Source organism: Mustelus asterias, chromosome 24 (assembly GCF_964213995.1).
Source record: "Mustelus asterias chromosome 24, sMusAst1.hap1.1, whole genome shotgun sequence".
Lineage (NCBI taxonomy): Eukaryota > Metazoa > Chordata > Chondrichthyes > Carcharhiniformes > Triakidae > Mustelus > Mustelus asterias.
The window spans coordinates 36,920,497-36,947,087 of NC_135824.1; the positions used below are offsets into that span (position 1 = coordinate 36,920,497).

Genomic DNA, 26,591 nt, shown 5'->3' on the forward strand with positions numbered 1-26,591 from the left:
CCATCATTAAATCCCTCCCATCAACATCTTGTGGGTCACCACTGACCAGAAACTTAACTGGGCCAGTACTATAAATATTTTGGCTACAAGAGCAGGTCAGAGATTGGAATTCTGCAGTGAGTAATCATGTCCTGACTCCTCCAAGCCTGTCCACCATCTACAAGACACAAAGGACAAGTGTGATGAAATACTCTCCATTTGCCTGGATGAATGCAGCTCCAATAACATACAAAAAGCTCAACGCCATCCAGTGCCAAGCAACCTACTTGATCAGCACCCCATCCATCACAGTAAGCATTAACTCCCTGTACAGTGGCAGCAGTGTGTACCATCAATAAAATACTTAGTAGCAACTCACAAAGGCTCCTTTGACAGCATCTTCCAAACCCACAACCTCTACCACCTAGAAGAACAAAAATAGCAGATACATGAGAACACCACCACCTGCAAGTTCCCCTCCAAGTCACTCAGCATCCTGACTTGACATTTTGCTGTGTCAAAACATTGGACCTCCCTCTCAGCACTGAATGCATCTTTGGACTATATCCAGTCAAGAAGGCAGCTCACCTTCTCAAGGACAATTGGGAATGGACAATAAATGTTGGCTTTGTCAAGGACACTCCTGCTGTGAATGAAAAAGAAAGTTGAATAAAAATACTTATGCAAAAAGCTGATTTTACTGGAACTAACCCAATATTCCAGCTCTCATGCTAATGACATGTCACAATGCAAACACACCACTGCAACTGATTACTCAGAGTGCTGGGGAACAACAGAAATATCAAATACAACTTCAATTCAACATCTGCTGCAATCAAACAGAAGAACTAAGCACTGTCCACTCAGGAACGTTGGCCCCCTTATAAGAGCTACAAACAGACGTATGAAATAGGAGCAGAATTAGACCTCTCAGCCCTTCAAGCCTGCTCTGCCATTCAATACGATCATGGCTGTTTGTGTTGAGTTCCATATTCCCCACCTGCCCCCAATAACCTTTGATACCCTTGCCCAACAAGAATCTATCTAGCTCTGCTTTAAAAATATTCAGTGATCCTGCTTTTACCAAATTCTGAGGCAGAGAGTTCCAAAGTCACACAACCCTCTGAGTGAAAAAAATTCTCTTCCTCTCTGTCTCAGGGCAACCCCTAATAGAAACATAGAAAAACTACAGCACAAAACAGGCCCTTCGGCCCCACAAGTTGTGACGAACATATCCCTACCTTTTAGGCCTACCTATAACCCTCCATCCTATTAAGTCCCATGTACTCATCCAGGAGTCTCTTAAAAGACCCTATTGAGTTTGCCTCCGCCACCACTGACGGCAGCCGATTCCACTCGCCCACCACCCTCTGTGTGAAAAACTTCCCCCTAACATTTCCCCTGTACCTACCCCCCAGCACCTTAAACCTGTGTCCTCTCGTAGCAGCCATTTCTACCCTGGGAAAAAGCCTCTGAGAGTCCACCCGATCTATGCCTCTCAACATCTTATATATCTCTATTAGGTCTCCTCTCATCCTACGTTTCTCCAAGGAGAAAAGACCAAGCTCCCTCAGCCTATCCTCATAAGGCATGCCACTCAATCCAGGCAACATCCTTGTAAATCTCCTCTGCATCCTTTCAATCTTTTCCACATCCACATAATTTTAAAACAGTGCCCCCACGTTCTGGACTCACCCACAAAAGGAAAAATCCTTTCAACATTCACCATGTCAATACTTTTTGGGTTTTGTATACATCAATCAAATAATCCCTCACTCTGCTAATCTCCAATTGAAACAAGTCCAACCTTTCAAACATGGGTGACACGGTGGCACAGTGGTTAGCACTGCTGCCTCACAGCACCAGGGACCAGGGTTCGATTCCCGGCTTGGGTCACTGTCTGTGTGGAGTTTGCGCATTCTCCCCGTGTCTGCGTGGGTTTCCTCCGGGTGCTCCGGTTTCCTCCCACAGTCCAAAGATGTGCAAATTAGGTGGATTGGCTGTGCTAAATTGCCCCTTAGTGTCAGGTAAGGTAAATGCGTGGGGTTATGGGGGTAGGATCTGGGTGGGATTGTGGTCGGTGCAGACGCGATGGGCCGAATGGCCTCCTTCTGCACTGTAGGGTTCTATGATCCTATGACCTCATAAAACAACCAGCTCTTAGAACCATAGAAAATTACAGCTCAGAAACAGGCCTTTTGGCCCTTCTTGTCTGTGCCGAACCATTTTTTGCCTAGTCCCACTGACCTGCACTCGGACCATATCCCTCCACACCCCTCTCATCCATGAACCCGTCCAAGTTTTTCTTAAATGTTAAAAGCATATACCACTTTATCCGGCAGCTCATTCCACACTCCCACCACTCTCTGCGTGAAGAAGCCCCCCCTAATATTCCCTTTAAACTTTTCTCCTTTCACCCTTAACCCATGCCCTCTGGTTTTTTTTCTCCCCTAGCCTCAGTGGAAAAAGCCTGCTTGCATTCACTATCTATACCCATCAAAATCTTATACACCTCTATCAAATCTCTCCTCATTCTTCTACGCTCCAGGGAATAAAGTCCCAACCTATTCAATCTCTCTCTGTAACTCAGCTTCTCAAGTCCCGGCAACATCCTTGTGAACCTTCCCTGCACTCTTTCAACCTTATTTACATCCTTCCTGTAACTAGGTGACCAAAACGGTACACAATACTCTAAATTCGGCTTCACCAATGCCTTATATAACCTTACCATAACACTCCAACTTTTATACTCGATACTCCGATTTATAAAGGCCAATGTACCAAAGGCACTCTTTACGACCCTATCCACCTGTGACGTCACGTTTAGGGAATTCTGTACCTGTATTCCCAGATCCCTCTGTTCAACTGCACTCTTCAGAGTCCTAACATTTACCCTGTACGTTCTACTTTGATTTGTCCTTCCAAAGTGCAATATCTCACGCTTGTCTGCGTTAAATTCCATTTGCCATTTTTCAGCCCATTTTTCTAGTTGGTCCAAATCCCTCTGCAAGCTTTGAAAACCTTCCTCACTGTCCACTACACCTCCAATCTTTGTATCATCAGCAAATTTGCTGATCCAATTTACCACATTATCATCCAGATCATTGATATAGATGACAAACAACAATGGACGCAACACCGATCCCTGCGGCACACCACTAGTCACAGGCCTCCACTCAGAGAAGCAATCCTCCACAACCATTCTCTGACTTCTTCCATTGAGCCAGTGTCTATTCCAATTTACTACCTCCCCATGTATACCCAGCGACTGAACCTTCCTAACTAACTTCCCATGAGAGACCTTGTCAAAGGCCTTGCTGAAATCCAGGTAGACAACATCCACCGCCTTCCCTTCATCCACTTTCCTGGTAACCTCCTCGAAAAACTCTAATAGATTGGTCAAACATGACCTACCACGCACAAAGCCATGTTGACTCTCTCTAATAAGTCCCTGTCTATCCAAATATTTGTAGATCCTATCCCTTATCACAGCTTCCAATAACTTGTCCACCACCGATGTCAGACTTACTGGCCTATAATTTCTCAGATTTCTTTTGGAACCTTTTTTAAACAACGGAACAACATGAGCCACTCTCCAATCATCCGGCACCTCCCCCGTGAATACTGACATTTTAAATATGTCTGCCAGGGCCCCTCTTTCCAGGTGTCAATCGAGGAATCCTGCTCTGAACCAACTCCAATGCATTTACATCCTTCCCTAATTAAGGAGACCAAAACTGCACAAGTATTCAAGATGTGGTCTCACCAATGCCCTGTATAACTGAAGCATTCATGAGCTTGTACACTCCACAAAAATATTCCTACCCAACAGTTTCAGTTTGAGAGAATACAAGTGACAAGTCTCTGCTATCATTATCTGTGACAGTGCCTGAGATGTTGTTTGATTCCAAGATTTATTTTGCGTACTGGAAAAGAGCTGACAAGAGCTCCAATGGGACAAGTTAGAAATCATTATTATTCTGTACTTTATTATCTCACAATATTTTAAAACTCTTGTTTTTTTTTATTAATTCGTGGAATGTGAACATCGATGGCTAGTCCAGCACTTATCGCCAATTCCTAATTGCCCTTGAGAAGGTGGTAATGAGCTACTTTCCTGAACTGCTGCAGTCAATGTAGTAGGTATGCTCAGTGCTGTTAGGGAGGGAGTTCCAGGTTTTTGACCCAGCGACAGTGAAGGAACAGCAATCTATTTTCAAGTCACGATGGTGAGTGGCTTGGAGGGGAACCTCCAGGTGGTGATGTTCCTAGGTATCTGCTGCTCTTGTCCTTCTAGAAGGTAGTGGTCGTGGGTTTGGAAGGTGCTGTCTAAGGATCCTTGGTGAGTTCCAGCAGTGCATCTTCTACATGGCGCACACTGCTGCTACTGAGCATTGGTGGTGGAGGAAGCAAATGTTTGTGGATGGGGTGCCAATCAAGCGGGCTGTTTTGTCCTGAATATGGTTAAGCGCAAGTGTTGTTGGAGCTGCACTCAAGCAGGCAAGTGAAGAGCATTCCATCACACTCCGACTTGTGCCTTGTGGACAAGCTTTGGGAGTCAGGAGGTGAGTTACTCGCTGCTGGATTTTGAGCCTCTGACCTGTTCTTGCAGCCACAGCATTTATATTGCTGGTCCAGTTCAGTTTCTGTTCAATAGTTTCCTCCAGGATGTTGATAGGATTTTGAAAATAAATGCAATTAGCATCTGTTAAAAATTTAGGAACATGGGACTTAAGTAACAGGAGTAAGACGTTCAACCCTGCCCCATATAGCAATGGGTTTAAGGTAACTATTAATCCCCGGGTCCAGGTCGCTTGAAGATTCAAACATGAAAAGCTACTGAATTCGAGATGTATAAATGTAATTTCCTTGACCAAAGGAAAGAATAAATTGTGGCTCCGTTTTACCCCAATTAATGGAACAGCATAAAGTTGATGAAAGTCAGGATGGAAACATCTTCCAAAGAATTTAAAGAATATCAAGATTATTTGAAAGTGGAGCAAACTGAGCACTTTTGAAAGTCAGAAAAAGTTTTCATTCCAGGAAGAATCTGTACCCCTCCCACTGGTTACAGTGTGGCCCCACCTGCTGATATCCTGGCCCCGGCCCTAGTTACCGAAGGCTGTCCCATTGTCCGGATGCCATTGCCCCGATACCTGGGCTCTTCCCTTTGGCTGCCATTCCCAGTCCCCAGGTTACAGTGGCCCCTCACCCAGAGCCCCTTGTCTAGGTCATAGTGACACCACACCCCCCTCCCCTGCTCACTTGTACCCCAGCATTACCCACCCACCTGTTATGCTTGCCCCTTTCCTTGGTCACCTTGGCCCCTCCCCATTACCCCCAGCCCCTCCCCATTGCCCCCAGCCCCTCCCCCATTGCCCCCAGCCCCTCCCCATTGCCCCCAGCCCCTCCCCCATTGCCCCCAGCCCCTCCCCCATTGCCCCCAGCCCCTCCCCCATTGCCCCCAGCCCCTCCCCCATTGCCCCCAGCCCCTCCCCCATTGCCCCCAGCCCCTCCCCCATTGCCCCACCCCCATTGTCCCAGCCCCACCCCATTGCCCCTGGCCCCTCCCCCTCTCTGGCTGGTGCTGGGTTTTTAATGGTATGGAGGGCTGAAGTGGCGGGTGATTGTAAAGTTCTTACCCGGAGCGCCGCTTCCCTCCGCGGGCAGGCACCGCTCCTATCACCCTGACCTGGCCGGGCCCGGCCGGCACCGGGTTACTGGGCGCTGTCAGAGGCACCGGCTCCGAAACCTCGGAACTCATCTCGGCGGCCATGGGCACAATGAGCAGTGCACACTACGCCTGCGCCAACTGCCCCGTGCACTGCGCTTGCGCCAAATTCCCCGTGCTCTTCGCCTGCGCCAACTGCTCTGCGCACCCGGATCGCAGTGGGCGGGCCCTCAGAGGAGGCGATACCAACCCTCCCGGGCTGCCCGGGAGATACCAGCAATACAGAGCTTTACATACAAAAGCAATTTTTCAACCTTTTTGCTTATTAGTTATAAAATTGTTAGAAAGTTAGAAAGAAAAAGCTGCTTGACTGATACTCATATTAGTGTGTATTATTCCAGTATGACTTCAGAACAAGGGGGCGAACAGTTATTGGGGGTCGCAGCAATGTGGGGTTGAGGTTACAATCAGACCAACCATTAACGTATTGAATGGCAGAGCAAGACTGAGGGGCCTTTTGCTGCTCACAATCCAGTGACCCGGGGCAATTCTCTGAGAGCCGAGGTATGAATCCCACCATGGCAGATGGTGAAAAATCTGGAATTAAAAAATCATTGTTGACTGTCATAAAAACCCACCTAGTTCACTAATGTTCTTTATGGAAGGAAATCTGCCGTCCTTACGCGGTCTGGCCTACTTGTGACTCCATACCCGCAGCAATGTGGTTGACTCTTAAATGTCCTCAGTGATGGGCAATGGATGTTGGTTCTGACAGCGACTCCCGCATCCCATGAAGGAATAAAACAAATTGTATGTTCGTATGTAACTATGCATTCATATGCATGTACACATCAGTATATAAAATGCCGCATCACTCAATACAGCCTGTGTACCAAAACAGCAATGTATCCTTCCACAGCACATGGCGGAATGGTTCAAATTGATTTGATATCAGTTCTAATATTTGTGTCTAAAACTGTGCTTATTTCAGACTGCTGGGAACCACACAACATAACAGTGTCTGTGAATAAGACCCTAGCATTATAAACAAGATTTATCCTGAATTAGATTGAGAAAAATCCACCAATTTTTCCTTTGATGCGCGATTAAATCACTCGGGAAGCTAGATTGTACCCGGGAAATAAAGGCTTTTATTACTAACAAGAATGGAGCATACTATATACAATACAATCCCAGACTAAAGGGTCACCAGGCAGTGCAGTGACCTTTATACTCCTCCAGGTAGGCGGAGCCAACTGGAGTGTACCACAGAACAATATCAACAGGTAGAACACCCCAACCCTAACCCCAACAGTGACAACAGTAACATATATACAAATACCCATAGTGCTGACCATCTATGTTTCAGTACTCATAGTGGTAACCAACTATGGTTCACCACATTCACCCCTCCTTTAAAACAAAGGCCGGCGGGGCAGAAAAAACAGAACGAACTGTCCATATATTCACAAGTTCTGTCGTATTGGAGGACCGCACCGTCTCTGCGACCTCCTCAACACTGGCGGGAACACCGGTTCTGGTGACCGTGATGACCCTCTCTCCAAGGCGGTGTCCAGTGACTCCTCCAGTTCCTCATGGCCAGGTGGACCATGAGGTGGCGACAATCTGCTGTACTCGAGCACGCCTCGAGGTGGCGACAATCTCCTGGACTCAGGCAAGCTGTACACAGGAGTAAGAGGATGAAGTGGTGGTCCCGATGCTGCCCGCGCCGTGTCAGGAGGGGAGATAAAGGTCAAGGGGTCCCTAACTAGGGGTGTGGGAGCGACTGGGGTTTCCAAATCCCCTGCAGGCGCCAGATCTCTAATAGAGACCGTGTCCTCTCGCCCGTCAGGATATGCCACATAGGCATATTGAGGGTTGGCGTGGAGGAAATGGACCTGTTCAACCAAAGGGTTGGACTTGCGGGTCCTAACATGCCGCCGCAGGAGGACAGGTCTTGAGTACATCAACCAAGACGGCAATGAGGTCCCAGAGGAAAACTTCCTAGGGAAGGAAAACATCCTCTCATGTGGAGTAGCGTTGGTTGCCGTACACAGGAGGGACTGGATGGAATGGAGCGCATCAGAAAGTACCTCTTGCCAACAGGAGACTGGAAGACCCTTAGACCTCAACGCCAGTAAGACAGCCTTCCAGACTGTCGCATTTTCTCTTTCAACCTGCCCGTTACCCCTGGGGTTGTAACTCGTAGTTCTACTTGAGGCAATCGCTTTTGAGAGCAGGTATTGCCTCAAGTCGTCACTCATAAATGACGAGCCCCTATCACTGTGGATATAGCTGGGGTAACCGAACAAGGTGAAAAGATCCCGTAATGCTTTGATAACCGTGGCAGCGGTCATGTCTGAACAGGGAATGGCAAAAGGGAATCGTGAGTACTCGTCAATCACGTTGAGGAAGTATACGTTTCGATCTGTCGAAGGAAGGGGGCCCTTGAAGTCCACACTCAGTCTTTCAAAAGGGCGAGTGGCCTTAATGAGGTGTGCCCTGTCAGGTCGGTAGAAGTGCGGTTTGCATTCAGCACATACCTGGCAGCTTCGGGTTATTGACCTGACGTCATCCACTGAGTAGGGTAGATTCCGAAGAGCCGAGTGATCCCCGGATGGCAGTGATCATTGTGGAGGGCCTGTAATCGATCATCCTGCAGACTTGCACATGTTCCATGCGACAGGGCGTCTGAGGGCTCATTGAGCTTCCCCGGACGGTACATGATATCATAGTTGTAGGTGGAGAGTTCGATTCTCCACCTCAAGATTTTATCATTTTTGATCTTACCCCGTGATGTGTTGTTGAACATGAACGCCATGGACCGCTGGTCCATGAGCAGGGTGAATCGTTTTCCCGCCAAGTAATGGCGCCAATGCCGGACGGCCTCCACAATGGCCTGAGCCTCTTTTTCCACCGCGGAGTGCCGAATTTCAGGGCCTTGGAGGGTGCGAGAGAAAAAGGCGACGGGCCTGCCCGCCTGGTTAAGTGTGGCGGCCAGGGCGAAATCAGATGCATCACTCTCCACCTGAAAAGGGATGGACTCATCGACAGCGTGCATCGTGGCTTTCGTGATGTCAGCTTTTATCCCTTCAAAGGCTAAGCGAGCCTCTGCTGCTAGGGGAAAAGAGGTAGACTTTATGAGCGGACAGGCTTTGTCCGCATAATTGGGAACCCACTGTGCATAGTATGAAAAGAAACCTAAGCATCTTCTCAGTGCTTTTATACTAGTGGGTAGGGGGAGTTCAAGGAGGGGACGCATACGGTCTGGATCAGGGCCAAGGACCCCGTTTTCCACCACGTATCCGAGAATTGCTAGGCGGTGCTTGCTAAATACACGCTTCTCCCTGTTGTAGGTCAGATTCAGGCGAATCGCAGTGCGTAAAAATCTAAGGAGATTGGCACCGTGGTCCTGCTGGTCATGGCCGCAGATAGTGACATTGTCCAGGTACGGGAAGGTAGCCCGCAGCCCGTTCTGGTCCACCATTCGGTCCATTGCACGCTGGAAGACCGAGACCCCATTCGTGATGCCAAAGGGAACCCTTAAAAAGTGGTAAAGACGACCATCCGCCTCAAAGGCCGTATATTTTCGGTCCTCTGGGTGAATGGGGAGCTGGTGGTAAGCTGACTTCAAGTCAATGGTGGAGAACACCCGGTACTGCGCAATCTGGTTGACCATGTCAGATATGCGCGGGAGAGGATACGCGTCCAGCTGCGTGTATCTATTAATGGTCTGACTATAGTCTATGACCATCCGGGGTTTGTCTCCAGTTTTAACCACCACGACTTGCGCTCTCCATGGACTAGTGCTAGGTTGAATGATCCCTTCCCTGAGGAGCCGCTGAACTTCAGATCGAATAAAGATCCGATCCTCAGCGCTGTAACGCCTGCTCTTAGTTGCGATGGGCTTGCAGCCTGGCACGAGATTCTCAAATAAAGATGGTGGGGTGATTCTGAGTGTCGAGAGGCTACACGTGGAGCGCGCTGGGCAATTTGGAGGCTGCTGTTCTCCCACTGAAAGTGGAGGGAGTGGCCCATCGTACTGCAGGGTCACACTCCTCGGGTGGACCCTAAAGTCTAGTCCCAGGAGTATCGGAGCGCAAAGGTGCGGTAACACGAGGTGCCTGAAGTTCTCATAAACTGTGCCCCGCACCATTAGGTTGACCACGCAGCTCCCAAGCACGGTAACAGATCGGGACCTCGACGCCATCGAAATTGTCTGTCTGACAGTCCGTACTCGGAGACCGCACCGCTTCACGGTGTCAGGGTGAATGAAACTCTCCGTGCTCCCGCTGTCAAACAAACAATGAATTAGGCATCCATTTACCTGTATGCCCATCATGGACTTGTCGAGTCTGTGAGGCTTGGCCTGGTCCAGGATGATTGACGCCACCGTTGGGTCTTGAGTGCAACTGCAGGCAGCTGAGATGGTTGATGATGACCCCTGCTGGTTGTCTGCGGTCAGTGGCGACCAAAATGGCTGCGCCCATGGATCGCACGTGGTCGGTGGCGCTAAAAGTGGCGGCCCCTGCAGGTCGCACGTGTTTTGCGTCTTCGTCGTCAGGAATGGCGGCGCTCTGGAATCGCACGTGGTGGAAGATCTCGAAGAAGCTGGAGACAAGGAGACAGGCTCTGGAGAATCACACGCCGCGCTGCTATGCTTGGAGGGTGGTTTAGCCCTGCAGACTTTGGCACAATGCCCTTTCTTCCCACATGCGGAGCAAAATATCGTTCTGGCTGGACATCGCTGCCGAGGGTGTTTCGCCAATCCACAGAAATAGCACCGCGGGCCTCCTGGAGCTGCCGCCGTCGTCAGGTCCGAGGTTGAAAGCACAATCGCACAGTTTTTCGGAGCCGCTGGGTAGAGTTGGGTCGGTGGCTGTACTTGCCACGATGTTCCCACGTGGTCGGTGGAGTAAGTTTCTAGACTTCTGGAGGCCGTTTCCATCGTGTCAGCCAATTCCACCGTCTTAGCTAGGTCTAAGTTACCTTGCTCTCGCAACCGCAGGCGAATATACGATGAGCCGATTCCCGTCACGAACGCATCTTGGATCAAGTCGTTCGTATACTAGGCCGCCGACACTGGCTTGCAGTTGCAGGCTCTGGCTAGCTGCTGAAGTTCGCGCAGGTACTGTCCTGTTGTTTCGCCGGGCTGCCGCCGTCGAGTGGCTAGAAGGTGTTGAGCATGGATCTCGTTTGGCGGTTTGTTGTACAGTTTCTTAAGTAGTTCGATGGCCCCTTTGTTGTCTTGGGCATCGCGGATTGATGAGTATACAGTGTCGCTTACCCTTGCGCGGAGGACCCGCAGTCTATCGGCGTCGTTTTGAATGGCTGTTGAGGCATCGATGTAGTCTTGAAAACACCTTAACCAATGGTCGAAAGTGTTCGACGCTCCCGCTGCACGTGGATATAAGGTAAGCCGATCGGGATTCAACATTTGCTCCATGGTTTTTTTTACCAAAAATTGTTAGTAATAAAATTGATGCATTATTAAATCACTCGGGAGGCTAGATTGCACCCGGGAAATAAAGGCTTTTATTACTAACAAGAATGGAGCATACTATATACAATACAATCCCAGACTAAAGGGTCACCAGGCAGTGCAGTGACCTTTATACTCCTCCAGGTAGGCGGAGCCAACTGGACTGTACCACAGAACAATATCAACAGGTAGAACACCCCAACCCTAACCCCAACAGTGACAACAGTAACATATATACAAATACCCATAGTGGTAACCATCTATGGTTCACCACATCCTTAAAATTTGAAAAACAAACTCAAAAAAGCTGCTCTGAAATGGAACAAAATGGATTCAAAGTGGTGGAGGCTACCTCGTTGAATATGTTTAAATCACGGATAGATGGATTCCTGATCGGTAAGGGAATTAGGGGTTATAGGGATCAGGCGGGTAAGTGGAACTGATCCACTTCAGATCAGCCATGTTCTTATTGAATGGCGGGGCAGGCTCGAGGGGCTAGATGGCCTACTCCTGCTCCTATTTCTTATGTTCTTATGTAAAGTCATGCTGATGGTATAGAAAGGAACTGAGGTTTGACAATTACCAACAACCCAAACCAGAGGAATGGACAAAGGAAAATATGTTCTATGTCACTGAAACAGTGGAACTGCTGTTCTTGATTTGATCTGATTTATTAATGTCACATGTATTGGTATACAGTGAAAAGTATTGTTTCTTGCCCTCTATACAGACAAACCATACTGTACATAGAGAAGGAAAGGAGAGGGTGCAGAATGTAATGTTAAAGTCATAGCTAGGAGAGAAAGATCAACTCAATACAAGGTAGGTCCATTTAAAAATCTGATGGTAACAGGGAAGAAACTGTTCTTGAGTCGTTTGATATGTGATCTCAAACTTTTGTCTCCTTTTCCTGATGGAAGAAGGTGGAATAAAGTATGTCAGGGATGTGTGGGATCCTTGATTATGCTGGCTGCTTTTCTGAGGCAGCGGGAAGTATAGACAGAGTCAATGTATGGGAGGCTGGTTTGCCTGTTGGACAGGGCTTTGTCGCCAAATCTGTAAGAGGTTGTAATAGTGCATTGTTAGAGAGTTTAAAAGAGTTAAAATAGAGTTTTAGAAGCATAGAACGAGAGTAAAAGATAGAATTAGAGGGTATACTGGGCACAGCATGCAAGAAGCCATCACACTCCGGCACCATCTTTATGAAGATCTCACTAAACTTGAAATGAAGGAGGTGTCACTGAGGGTTGAGGCTAGTACACCCATTGAAAAGTCCCCTCCGATCAGAAGTAAGAAAGACCTGCTCTTGATCCATATGCATATAGAGCATTTTGATGAGGCAATTTGATGCTTTGAAGATTTTTAGTATCACATCACAATTGATCCAGAGAAGAGACCAATGATTCATCCCCCACATTAAGTACAATCACCACCTTATTCCAACACTGGAAGAGATCTCACTAGCACAGGCAGGAACAAATTCCCTCAGGAGTCATTTGATTTTTTTGTTTGCCCTGTGAGATTACTGATAAAATAGAATCTAATTACACCCCTTGTATGAAATAATGATATTGGATAATATCATGCACCCAGGGAGGAGAAAGCCTTCTAATGCTTCTACAGAATGGAAAAGACCCTGTGCAGTTTATCCGGGTTGCAAGTATTGAATCTTTACCCCAAATATGAATTTACTGTCACTGTGTCCAACTGGTGCAATGTGCAGAATATGTTAATGAGGCTGAGGCAGTTACTGGAATCAGTATTATTATCTACGCAGTGATATAAATAACTAATGGGATAGCTTCCTGTCAAATTAACAATATTGCATGATGCCGAGAAAGTAAAATTTGTACTCACTGATTTAATAGTCCCAGTGGCACTATCAAACACACAATCCAACACTGCGTTATATTGTTGCTGTACCTAATATTAATGACCCGCGCTGCTTATCTATCAGACAATATTTGTAACCAGATTCCAACAATGGGCTTTATCATTTTACTAGAACCTTTCTGCAACTGCTGAATTGATTGGTGAATTTGAGAAGGTGGAAAAACAGCATGTATGATTGAGGGGGAGGGTTGAAGTGGAGCAAGGGGGAAATAAGGGACCCAGAAAGAGAAGAAACACCAAGGCCCATGATTTCTTTCTCAGGCTCTGGTTAGAGACACTTGACATGAGTTGTACAGGGAATGTTGTACATGAGTTGTTCAAATAAGTAATATGAAAAGTCTGTCGTGCTACTCTATGAAGAAATCTGTCACTCTACACATAGATGACTCTACAAAAAAGGACTGGATTGGCCCTGCTACAAGAGGAAGAAAAGTGATAATATTTATATCCAAAACTATAATACCACCTGAGATATTCAAAGGTACAAATTAAGGGCAGAAGTAGGCCATTCGGCCCCTTAAACCTGTGCCACCATTTTATAAGATCGTGGCTGATTTGATTGTGGTCTCAAGTCTACTTTCCTGTCTATCTCCTATAACCTTTGACTCCCTTGATAATCAAGAATCTGCAAAACTTTGCTTTAAAACTATTCAATGACCTAACCTCCACTCGCCTCCAGGGAAGAGAATTCCACAGAGTAACAATCCTGTGAGAGAAAAAAGTCTCCTCATCTTCATCTTAAATGGAAGACCCCTTATTTTTAAACCATGTTCTCTCATTCTCCTCTCTCCCATAAGGGGAAACTTCCTCTCAGCTTGCACCTTGTCAAGTCCCATCAGGATTTTAAATGTCTCAATAAGATCACCTCTCATTCTTCTGAACTCTAATAGATAGAGACCCAACCTGTCTAGCCTTTTCTTGTAAGATTACTCCTTCATTGCAGGAATCAATCAAGTAAACCACCTCTGAACTGTTTCTAATGCAATTCTATCCTTAAGTAAGGTAACCAATATTATACACGGTACTCCAAGATCCTGTACAACTGTAGTAGAACTTCCCTTCCTTCCCCTTGCAATAAACAATAACAGTTCATCCACCTTTCTAATCACTTGCTGTACATGCATACTAACATTTTGTGATTCATGTACCGGGACACCCAGATCCCTCTGTACCTCTGCAATCTCGCTTCATTAAACTAATATACTGCTTTTTTATTCTTCCTGCCAAAATGGACAAGGTCACATTTTCCCACATTTTGCTCCATTGCTTATTCTTCTACCTATATTTGTGTCATCAGCAAATTTAACAATCATATATTCTGTCCCTTCATCGAAGTCATTGATGTAGATTGTAAATAATTGGGGCCCTAGCACTGAGCCACTGAATCACAAGATGTTAGTATGCATGTACAGCAATTGATTAGGAAGGTGGATGAAATGTTGTTATTTATTGCAATGGGAAGGTAGGGAAATTCTACTATGGTTGTACAGGATCTTGGCGTACTGTGTATAATTTTGGTTGCCTTACTTAAGAAAGATAGTTGCTGCTTTCCAACCCAAAGGTGACCCAATTATCCCTACTCTCGACTTCCTGTTGATGGACCAATCCTTTATCATAGAATCATACAGTGCAGAAGGAGGCCATTCAGCCCATCGAGTCTGCACCGGCAACAATCCCACCCAGGCCCCATTCCTGTAACCCACATAGTTACCCTGCTAATCCGCCTGACACTAAGGGGCAATTTAGTATGGCCAATCCACCTAACCCGCACATCTTTGTACTGTGGGAGGAAACCAGAGCACCCGGAGGAAACCCACGCAGACATGGAGAGAATGTGAAAACCCCACACAGACAGTGACCCGAGGCTGGAATTGAACCCGTGTCCCAGGCGCTGTGAGGCAGCAGTGTTAACCACTGTGCCACCGTGCCACCCATTATCCATGTTCATATGTTACCCCCCCCCGCCCCCACACCATGAGATCTTATCTTATTCAGTAACCTATGATGTGAAACTGTATCAAATGCCTTTTTGAAATCTAAGTGTACACCAATAGGTTCCCTTTTATCCACATTGCTTGTTACATGCAGAACTCTAATAAATTAGTTAAACACAATTTCCCTTTCATGTTGGCTCTGCTTGATTAAGCATTGATCTCTGCATTGAGATTTTCTAAGTACCCGCTCTAATCTCCTTAATAATGATTCCAGCATTTTGTCTATGACAGATGTTAAGCTAACTGGCCTGTGGTTTCCTGCTTTCTTCCTCCCTCCTTTCATGAATTGAGGAGCTACATTCACTATTTTCCAATCTGATGGACCTTTCCAGAATCCAGGGAATTCTGAAAAAGTACAATGAATACATCTCTTGGGGTCAGATCCTGGGAAGTTGTCAGCCTTTAGTTCTAGTAGTTCTCTCAATACTCTTCCACTGGTGATTGTAATTGTTTTAAATTCCTCCCTCCCTTTTACCTCTTGATTTACAAGGATTTTGGGGATGTTGTTTGTGTCTTCTACAATGAAGACAGACACAAATGTCTGTTCAACTCTCCTGCTGTTTCCTAGTTTTCCATTATTAATTCCTCAGACTCACTCTCTGGAGGACCAAAACTTACTTTAGTTATTCTTCTCCTTTTTAAATACTTCGAGAAACTCTTATCAACCACCACACGGTCCCAGCGGAATGAGGTCTTGGCCCAGTGGCATCTGAGATGACGAGAGATCAGGTTCTACTGTAAGGCGGGAATTAACCCTTGATTCCCTTACTGATCAAAAATCTATCTATCTCAGCCTTAAATACACACAAGGATTCTACCCCAGCTCTCTGTGGCAAGGAGTGCCAAAGACTCATGACCCTCTGAGAGATTAAATTCATCCTCATCTCAGTCTTAAATTGGCACCCCTTTATTCTGAGATTCTGGTCCCAAACTCTCCCATGAGGGGAAACGTCCTCTCAGCATTTACCCTGTCAAACCCCTTAAGAATCTTATATGTTTCAATGAGATCACCTCTCATTCTTCTAAATTCCAAAGAGTAGAGTCCTAACCTGTTTAATCTTTCCTCATAAGACAATCCCTCCATACCAGGGATCATACCTGTTGCACCTGTGTGCTAGCTTTCTGTGTAGCCCCTAGTCCCTTTGTGTTGCAACTTTCTGCAGTTTTTCTCCATTTAACTAATTCTCTTTTCCAAAATGAACAACTTCACATTTTTCCATTTGACAACTTTTTACCCACTAAACCTATCAATAACTCTTTGTATCCCACTCGCAACTTGCCTTTCCACCTCTTTTCGTGTTGTCTGCAAATTTGGCTACAGTACATTCGCTTCCTTCCTCCAAGTCATTAATATTTATTGTAAACAGTTATGGTCCCAGCACTGATCCCTGTGGAATCCCACTGGTTATAGGTCACCAACCTGAAAAAGAACCCCTAATCCCCACTCGCTGTTTCATTCCGATTAGCCAACTCTCTATGTGTCAATATGTACCTCTAACACCATGGGTTTTTATCTTATGACTTAACATTTTGTGAGGTATCTTGTCAAACACCATATGGAAGTCCAAATACAACACATCTACTGATTCACCTCTATCCACTGTGGTTGAGACGTCCTCGAAAACGCTAATAAATTAGTCAGATACGATTTCCCTTTCATGAAGCCATGCTGACTCTGCTGGATTAGATTATGATTTTTCAAATGAGCCACTATTACTTCCTTAATTCCTTAACATTTTTCCAACAATAGATGTTAGGCTAATCAGTCTATTTACCTGCTTTTTACCTCCCACCCTTTTTGAATAGAGGTGTCACATTGGCACTTTCTCCCAAATTCAAGGATTTTTGGAAAATTACAAGCAGTGCATTTAATACTCAAAAGATGTGTAGATCAGATGGATTGGCCATGGTGAATGTGCAGGTTATGGGGATAGGATAGGGGAGGGTTGGTGGGCCTGGGTAGGATGCTCTTTCGTAGAGTCAGTGCAGACTTGATGGGTCGAATGGTCTCTTTCTGCACTGTAGGGATTCTATGATATCTCTGTAATTACTTATTTTAGGGTCCTAGGATGCAAACCATCAGGGCTAGGGGACTTAACTGCTTTTAGCCCGATTAGTTTGTCTAATTTAGCCCGATTAGTTTGTCTAATACTACTTCTCTTGTGATAGGGATGGTACTTGATTTCTCCCCTACATTCTTTAGTATTAATAGATCGTTCAAAGTATCTTCCACTGGAAAGACTGATGCAAAATATCTCTTTAACTCCTCTGCCATTCCCTTATTCCCCATAACTATCTCCCCAGATTCATTCTCTAAGGGGCCTATGTTCACTTTGACCTCTCTTTTCCTTTTTATTTATATAAAGAAGCTCTGATTGTCAAGTTTTATACTCCTTGTTAGTTTACTTTCTCTCTCTTTATGATGTTTTTAGTCCGCCTTTGCTGGATTCTGAATTTATCCCAGTCTTTTGGGCTATCACTGACTTTTCCTCCTGAAATGTTTTTTATTTCAACTTAATACTCTCCTTAACTTAAATAAAGGGAAAATACTGTGGATGCAGGAATCTGAAACAAAAACAGAAAATGCTGGAGAAACTCAGCAGGTCTGACAACATCTGTGGAGAGAGAATAGAACAGTAAGAAGTCTCACAACACCAGGTTAAAGTCCAACAGGTTTATTTAGTAGCAAATACCATAAGCTTTTGGAGCGCTGCCCCTTCGTCAGATGGAGTGAAAATCTGTTCTCCAACAGTGCACAGAGACACAACATCAAGTTACAGAATACTAATTAGAATGCAAATCTCTACAGCCAGCCAGGTCTTAAAGGTACAGATAATGTGGGTGGAGGGAACATTAAACACAGGTTAAAGAGGTCTGTATTGTCTCCAGACAGAACAGCTAGTAAGATTCTGCAAGATCAGGAGGCAAGCTGTGGGGGTTACTGATAATGTGACATAAATCCAACATCCCGGTTTAGGCCGTCCTTATGTGTGCGGAACTTGGCTATCAGTTTCTGCTCAGCGACTCTGCGCTGTCGTGTGTCGTGAAGGCCGCCTTGGAGAACGCTTACCTGAAGATCCAAGGCTGAATGCCCGTGACTGCTGAAGTGCTCCCCCACAGGAAGAGAACAGTCTTGCCTGGTGATTGTCGAGCGGTGTTCATTCATCCGTTGTCGTAGCGTCTGCATGGTTTCCCCAATGTACCATGCCTCGGGACATCCTTTCCTGCAGCGTATCAGGTAGACAACGTTGGCCGAGTTGCAAGAGTATGTACCGTGTACCTGGTAGATGGTGTTCTCACGTGAGATGATGGCATCCGTGTCGATGATCCGGCACGTCTTGCAGAGGTTGCTGTGGCAGGTTGTGTGGTGTCATGGTCACTGTTCTCCTGAAGGCTGGGTAGTTTGCTGCGGACAATGGTCTGTTTGAGGTTGCGTGGTTGTTTGAAGGCAAGAAGTGGGGGTGTGGGGATGGCCTTGGCGAGATGTTCATCTTCATCAATGACATGTTGAAGGCTCCGGCGGAGATGCCGTAGCTTCTCCGCTCCGGGAAAGTACTGGACGACGAAGGGTACTCTGTCCACCGTGTCCCGTGTTTGTCTTCTGAGGAGGTCGGTGCGGTTTTTCGCTGTGGCGCGTCGGAACTGTTGATCGATGAGTCGAGCGCCATATCCTGTTCTTATGAGGGCATCTTTCAGCGTCTGGAGGTGTCTGTTGCAATCCTCCTCATCCGAGCAGATCCTGTGTATTCGGAGGGCTTGTCCGTAGGGGATGGCTTCTTTTACGTGTTTAGGGTGGAAGCTGGAGAAGTGGAGCATCATGAGGTTATCCGTGGGTTTGCGGTACAGTGAGGTGCTGAGGTGACCGTCCTTAATGGTGATGCGTGTGTCCAAGAATGCAACCGATTCCGGAGAGTAGTCCATGGTGAGTCTGATGGTGGGATGGAACTTGTTGATGTCATCATATAGTTCTTTCAGTGATTGCTCACCATGACTCCAAAGGAAGAAAATGTCATCGATGTATCTAGTGTATAGCATCGGTTGAAGGTCCTGTGCGGTGAAGAAGTCTTGTTCGAACCTGTGCATGAAGATGTTGGCATATTGAGGTGCGAATTTGGTCCCCATGGCTGTTCCGTGTGTCTGGATGAAGAACTGGTTGTTGAAGGTGAAGATATTGTGGTCCAGGATGAAGCGGATGAGTTGTAAAATTGCATCTGGAAACTGGCAGTTGACAGCATTGAGTACTGAGGCCGTTGCAGCAATGCCATCCTCGTGGGGGATGCTGGTGTAGAGTGCCGAGACATCCATTGTGACGAGGAGTGCTCCTGGTTCAACTGCTCCATGTGTGTTGAGTTTCTGTAGGAAGTCCGTAGTGTCGCAACAAAAGCTGGGGGTTCTTTGTACAATGGGTTTCAAGATGCCCTCGACATAGCCGGAGAGGTTCTCGCACAGGGTTCCATTTCCTGAAACGATGGGACGGCCGGGTGTGTTTGCCTTGTGTATTTTTGGGAGGCAGTAGAGATCTCCAACACGTGGAGTACGTGGGATGAGAGCACGGAGGGTGCTCTGAAGGTCCGGATCAAAGGTTTTGATCAGAGTGTTGAGTTGACGGGTGTGTTCTTTGGTCGGATCTGTGGGTAACTGTCTGTAGTGTTCCTCGTTGTTCAGTTGTCGGTACACTTCTTTGCAGTAATCCGTTCTGTTCAGTATGACGATGGCCCCTCCTTTGTCTGCTGGTTTGATGACAATGTTGCGGTTGGTCTTGAGGGCGTGGATGGCGTTGCGTTGTGCTTGGGTGATGTTCGGTGCTGTCTTGTGAGCGCGGCTGATGAATTTGGTGTTGACGCACCTCCTGATGGCTTGGGCATACATGTCAAGTCGAGGGCAGCGGCCTTCCGGAGGAGTCCAATTCGACTCTTTCCTCTTCGGTTGCACTGCGGGTCTCTCTGTCTGCTGTTCCGGTTCATTAGCTGTCTCATTGTGTTCGCTGTTGGCCTCTTGGGGTTTGTGGAAGAACTCCCGCAGCCTCATTCGCCTGATGAATTCCTCTGTGTCCGCTACGAGACTGATGGGGTCTATTTTGGTAGTGGGGCAAAAGTTGAGCCCTCGTCCGAGAACTTCGATTTCATCTGGCTGAAGTGTGTAGTCCGATAAGTTGACAATGGACTTTCCTGCAGTGGTACTGTTTTCTACTGTGGTAACGGGGGGAGGCTTGGTTGCTGCTGGTGGTGATGCCGAGTTTCTCAAGTTTCCTGTTCTTGGTGTGCATGTAGATGGTGTAGTTCCTTTGTCTCATCTGCTTGGCAGAGTTTCGCAGCTGGTCTGCGTCCTGAGCGCAAGTTGAGAATATGGACTCTATCTTGGTTTCCAGGCTGCGGCGTTTGCTGTAGAGCTGGTGTATGAGGTGTTTGAGGAGGGTGAGAGAGGTGCGATGGCAAAGTCTCTCAGCGTAGTCTGTGTTAAAGGTTGACCTGAGTGGGTTCGTGATCCGTAGTCCTTTCAATAGAGCCAACGTTTCGAGACTGGATGAGTTTCTCCTGCATTTTCTGTTTTTGTTTCACTCTCCTTAACTTCCTTTGTTAGCCATGGTTGGTTTATCCCTCTCTGAGAATCTTTCCTTCTTATCTACATTGAAATATATTTGTCATTTACATGCTCGTTCTGCAGGTTTTGTGTTTTGTTGCAGCCTTCATTACACAGAGTTCACAGCACAGAAATCATTTGGCCAAACAGGTTTATGCTTCACGGGAGCCTCCTATCACTCTACTTCTAACCCTGTCAGAATTACCTTCCATTTCTTTACCCTTTGTGTGTTTATCTAGCTTCCCCTGCAATGATCCTATACTATTCATCCCAATCAATTCATGTGGAATTGAGTTCCACTTTCTCACCACTCTTTAGAAGTTTGAAATGATAAGTGCAGGATCGGAATGTACTGAACTATCGGAAATTGAAAGCAAGTTTGTAATTGACACCCATGGCGCTGAGAGACAGTTGATGCTCTATGGTAGGTGTTTGAGATGAGTACAAGGACAGTAACGGATTTTAACATTAATTTTTGCAATCAAGAATGTAATAAGCATGTGAATCCTTAATCTCCATATTCCTTGTTTGCTAATGCAATTTATTTTTCAAACAGAAGTGCTTAGAAACAGAGACAAATCTCTGGATTAGTGGATTTCACAAGCAATTGAGAATAAACTACATTTGCATGCAGACCAATCACTTCTTTTGTGTTCTTCTTACAGTAAAATTTGCATTTTGTTTAAGGACTTAATGGGATTTATTGACAGAATACTAATTTGTACTTAAGGTGCCAGCATGTAAATGACTCAGCTGCCTCGGTATTGCTTATTTCTTGATTCCACTGCAGATCAAACATTATATCAAGATTGCTTCACCAATCAAAGGGCTGAACCTTTCTCTGACTCTTGGGATTAGAACTGCTTTGAGATCCATTAATACTCACTGTTACCATGGCGTCAGGATCCAGCAGTTTGCAAGGATGAGAAAAAGGAATTTCACTTAATATTGATTGGTCAGAAATCGTAACAGAAATTCCCAGTGGAAATGATACTCACAGGTGTACTTTATCCAATGGGATCCTGAGCAGCAACATGGTATCATGTACCACTGAATGGATTTGTAAATTGACCTCAGTCGACCCGTCTTGTTGTGTTTCAGTGTATGACCTTTGCATTGGCAAGAGAATGGCCACATCCTTCTCTGTTCCTCCCTCCGTGAACCTGAACTCATTTCTTTGATACCATTTCTCTCCCTCATGTATTATAAAGGCAAAACAGCGTGCATGTCACGTTAACAGGGGAATGATGAAGTAAAGTGAAACAATTGTATTGTTGTTGGAAAAGGCATCGCTCAAGCCTTGTCTGACCTACTGGTTCAATTCTGATCACAGAAATTAGATAAAGCTCTTGGGGCTAAAGGGATCAAGGGATATGGGGGGAAAAGAGGCGGGGGGGATCAGGATGCTGAATTTGATGATCAGCCGTGATCAAAATGAATGGTGGAACAGGTTCAAAGGGCCGAATGGCCTACTCCTGCTTCTAGTTTCTATGTTTCTAGTTCTGGCAATAGTACTGGAGACTTGCACTCCAGAACTAGCCACACCCCTAGCCAAGCTGTTCTGGTATAGGTACAACACTGGCATCTACCCAGCAATGTGAAAAATTGCCCAGGTAGGTCCACTTAATACAAAGAAGGACAAATTCAACCCAGCCAATTCCCGCCCCATCGGTCTACTCTTGATCATCAATAAAGTGATGCAAAGGGTCATCAAAAGCGTTATCATGTGGCACTCGTTCAGCAATAATCTGCTCATTGACATTCAGTTTGGTTTCGCCAAGGTCACACAGACCCTGACATCATAAAAGTCTTGGTTTCAACATGGACACAAGACCTGAACTCCAGAGATGATGTGAGAGTGACTTGACATCAAGGCAGCATTTGACTGAGTGTGGCATCAAGGAGTCCTAGAAAATCTGGAGTCAAAGTTTTTACGACAATCGTTTCATGGTGTCATTAGCCTTATAATTCCAGATTCTTATCAAAATCAAAGTTTACTATATGCCGTGGCGCGATTTGAACCCGGGTCCCCAGAGTATTATCTTGGGTCTCTAGCGTACTAGTGCAGTGACAATACCACGACGCCACCACTTCCACAGCCTTGATCAGTCTTTTCTACTTGAAAAAACTGATTCATGGGAGTCTCACTGGCCAAACCAACATTTATTGCCCATTTCTAATTGCCCCTTGAGAAGGTTGTGTGAGCTGCCTTCAGGATGGTGAGTGGCTTGGAGGGGAATTTCCAGCTAGTGGTGTTCCCATCCTTCTAGATGGTAGAGATTATGGGTTTGGACAGTGCTGTCTAAGGAGCCATGATGAATCCTTACAGTGCAGCTTGTAGGTGGTGCACAAGGCTGCCACTCTGCGATGGTGGTAGAGGGAGTGAATGTCTGTGGAAGAGGAGCCAATGAAGCGAGCTTCTTTGTCCTGGTGTCGAGCTTCTTCACTGTTGTTGGAGCTGCACTCATCCAGGCAAGTGGAAAATATTCCATCACATTCCTGACATGTGCCTTGTAGATGGTGGACAGGCTCTGGGGAGTCAGAAGGTGAGTTACCCAGCAGGATTTCCAGCCTCTGCCCTGCTCTTGTAACCACAGTATTAATATGGCTGGTTCTGGTCAATGGTAACACCAGGATGTTGATGGTGGGGTATTCAGCAATGGCATTGCCATTGACTTGCAAGGAGCGATGGTTAGATTATTTCTTGTTGGAGATGGTCATCGCCTGGCACTTGTGTGGCACACATGTTACTTGTCACTCGTCAGCCCAAGCCTAGATATTGTCTAGGTCTCGCTGCATTTGGACACAGACTGCTTCATAATCTGAGGAGTCATGAATGGTGCTGAGCATTGTGCAATCATCAGTGAACATCCCCATTTCTGACTTTTTGATGAAAGGAAGATTATTGATGAAGTAGCTGAAGATGGTTGTGCCTCGGACACTAACCCTGAGGAACCCCTGCAGTGATGCCCTGGAGCTGAGATGATTGGCCTCCAACCATCACAACCTTTGTGCCAGGTATGACTCCAACCAGAGGAGAGTTTTCCCCCTGACTCCATTGATTGTTGATGACCCCTTCTATCACTTTACTGATGACAGGGATCAGATTGATGCGGTGGTAATTGGCTAGTTTGGATTTTTCCTGTTTTTTGTGTACAGGACATACCTGGGCAATTTTCCACATTGCTCAGTGGCTGGTAGTGTTGTAGCTGTACTGGAACATCTTGGTTAGAAGTGCAACAAGTTTATGGAGCACAAGGGCAGCACGATAGCGCAGTGGTTAGCACTGCTGCTTCACAGCTCCAGGGTCCTGGGTTCGATTCCCGGCTCGGATCACTGTCTGTGTGGAGTTTGCACATTCTCCTCGTGTCTGCGTGGGTTTCCTCTGGGTGCTCCGGTTTCCTCCCACAGTCCAAAGATGTGCGGGTTAGGTTGATTGGCCAGGTTAAAAATTGCCCCTTAGAATCCTGAGATGCGTAGGTTAGAGGGATTAGCGGGTAAATATGTGGGGGTAGGGCCTGGGTGGGATTGTGGTCGGTGCAGACACGATGGGCCGAATGGCCTCCCTCTGCACTGTAGGGTTTCTATGATCCTATGATTCTAAGAAGTCTTCAGTACTATTGGCAGAATATTGTCAGGGCTCATAGCCTTTGCAGTATCCAGTGACTTCAACCGTTTCTTGATACCATGTGGAGTGAATCAAATTAGCTGAAGACTGGTATCTGTGGTTCTGGGGATCCATCTCAGCCTCTTCTGGCTGAAGGTTGTTGCAAATGCATCGGCCTTATCCTTTGCAATGAGGTTCTGGGCTCCCCCATCATTGAGGATGGAAATATTTATGGAGCCTCCTGCCCCAGCGAATGGTTAATTGTCCACCAGCATTCACAGCTGCAGAGCCTAGATCTGATTCATTGGTTGTGGAATCGCTTAGCCTCGTCTATCATTTGCTGCTTCTGCTGCTGGGGCTCTGAGGGCAACTCTGTCCTGACTGTAACCACTAGAGAGAGAGAGAGAGACACTACAGTGCAGAAGGAGGCCATTCAGCCCATCGAGTCTGCACCGACAACAATCCCACCCCAGGTCCTAACTTCACACATTTACCCCACTAATCGCTCTAACCTGCACATCCTGGGACATTAAGGGGCAATTTAGCACGGCCAATCAACCTAACACGCACATCTTTGGACTGTGGGAGGAAACCGAAGCACCCGGAGGAAACCTATGCAGACACAGAGAGAATGTGCAAACTCCACACAGACGGTGACCCAAGCCAGGAATCGAACCGGGCCCCTGGAGCTGTGAGACAGCAGTGCTAACCACTGTGCCACCTGGTGCCGCACTGTACCGCTGCCACCTCTGCTGGGTTTGCTCTGCCGAGGATGGTGATGATGGTGTAAGTTATGATCCCATGAGTATGGCTGTGTCAGACGGTTGGGTGACCAGGCTGTGGAGCAGGGCTCCCAATTTTGGCACAAGCCCCAAGTTTTAGTAAGGAGGACATTGTCGGGACAGCAGGGCTGAATTTGCTGTTCTTGTTTCCAGTGCCTAGGTCAATGCAGGGTGGTCGTGGTCCATTTGGTTTCATTTCTTATTGACTTGTTTTTAGCACTTTGACAAACTGAGTGGGTTGCTCGGCCATTTCAGAGGGCATCCAACGACATTTCTGTGGCTCTGGAGTCACATGTAGGCCGGACCAGGTAAGGAGGCAGATTTCCTTCCCTAAGAGACATTAGTGAATCAACAATGGTTTCATAATCATCATGAGACCTTTCATTCTTGATTTTTATTGAATGCAAATTGTACCATCTGCTGTGGTGGGAATCAAACCCAGGGATCCCCAGCATGACCCTGGGTTATTAGTACAGTGACCCTACCATCTCTCACCACCCCCCTCCCCCCCCACCACCCCCCCATCCCCTCCCCCCCGTCCCAACTCCTATGACATTGAGTTCTATGCTTCCTGGACTGTATCGTGTTTTGCATGATGGCTGAAATGATCAATTCCAATTCAATCACAGTTCCACATCAGAAAGAACTGAAACTGCTGCACCTGTGTCTAACTTAAAGAATGCCTCATTTCCCCTCAATGAAGATATCAGTATTCCAGTAGCATCCACTTTGTTCTTGTGTCTTTCCAGCAGAGGGCAGCAGAGCGACGATGCTGATTGGCCGTTGGGGTGAAGATTTGCATATTTGGCACAGTCACCATTTCCAGAAGGGGGACCTGAGCAAGGCAGTGATTTGTGGAGGAACTGTTGTCAAGGGACAGTTAAACCCCAAACACTATTACAATGTTTCCCTCCCTCCCTCCTCCTCTAACCAAAAAAAAAGTCACTGTGAGGACTGCTGCCACCTTCCCCTGGTGAGCCATCAACAGTATTCAAAACAGTGTATCTGTTTTAGCGGGAGATTACCTCAGGGGACCCCTGGACCAGTGAGCTTGCGTATGCTGGTGGGAGGGAGACTGTAGCCGGAGTGAGATTCAGCCAGAGTGAGTGTATCGGAAATTTGGAGTTGAGTGGGAATTTGGTGCTGAGGGAAAAAAGATGCTCACCTTTGGGAGGAGCGGAGAAGTGGACCTGCGAGGGAGACACGAGGGCAAGCGAGAGGTAGAAAGAAATCGAACTGTGCCATCACAGCCAGCAGGTAGGTGATTGGCTGGTGACTGGTAAGTAGTTTTCTTTTTTCTCCTTTTTTCTCTTGGCATTGTAGTTGTTGTAAGTTAATTTGAGGGTTAAGTCATGGCAGGAGATCCCAGATCCATGTCATGCCCCTCTTGCGCGATGTGGGAATTCAGGGACTCTTCTGGTGTCCCTGGCTCCTTCATGTGTAGGAAGTGTGTCCAGTTGCAGCTCCTGTTAGACCACTTGATGGCTCTGGAGTTGTGGATGGATTCACTTTGGAGCATCCACGATGCTGAGGAAGTCGTGGATAGCACGTTCAGTGAGTTGGTTACACCGCAGATAAAAAATATTGAGGGAGATAGGGAATG

At 46.6% G+C, this 26,591-nt stretch overlaps 2 protein-coding genes across 4 annotated transcripts in view; one reads left to right on the forward strand and one right to left on the reverse strand.

Moving 5' to 3' along the window:
- arnt2 (aryl-hydrocarbon receptor nuclear translocator 2) overlaps positions 1 to 5,793 on the reverse strand; it is a 391,537-nt gene extending 385,744 nt beyond the window's left edge. For all 3 annotated transcript variants that reach the window (XM_078241563.1, XM_078241562.1, XM_078241561.1), the window contains exon 1: positions 5,622 to 5,793. In XM_078241563.1, the coding sequence (XP_078097689.1) occupies positions 5,622 to 5,755 (134 nt within the window). In that variant the 5' untranslated portion in view covers positions 5,756 to 5,793. The remainder of the gene's footprint in view (positions 1 to 5,621) is intronic.
- Positions 1 to 26,591, forward strand: part of ctxnd1 (cortexin domain containing 1) — a 192,719-nt gene that overhangs the window by 7,549 nt on the left and 158,579 nt on the right. The window lies entirely within an intron of this gene.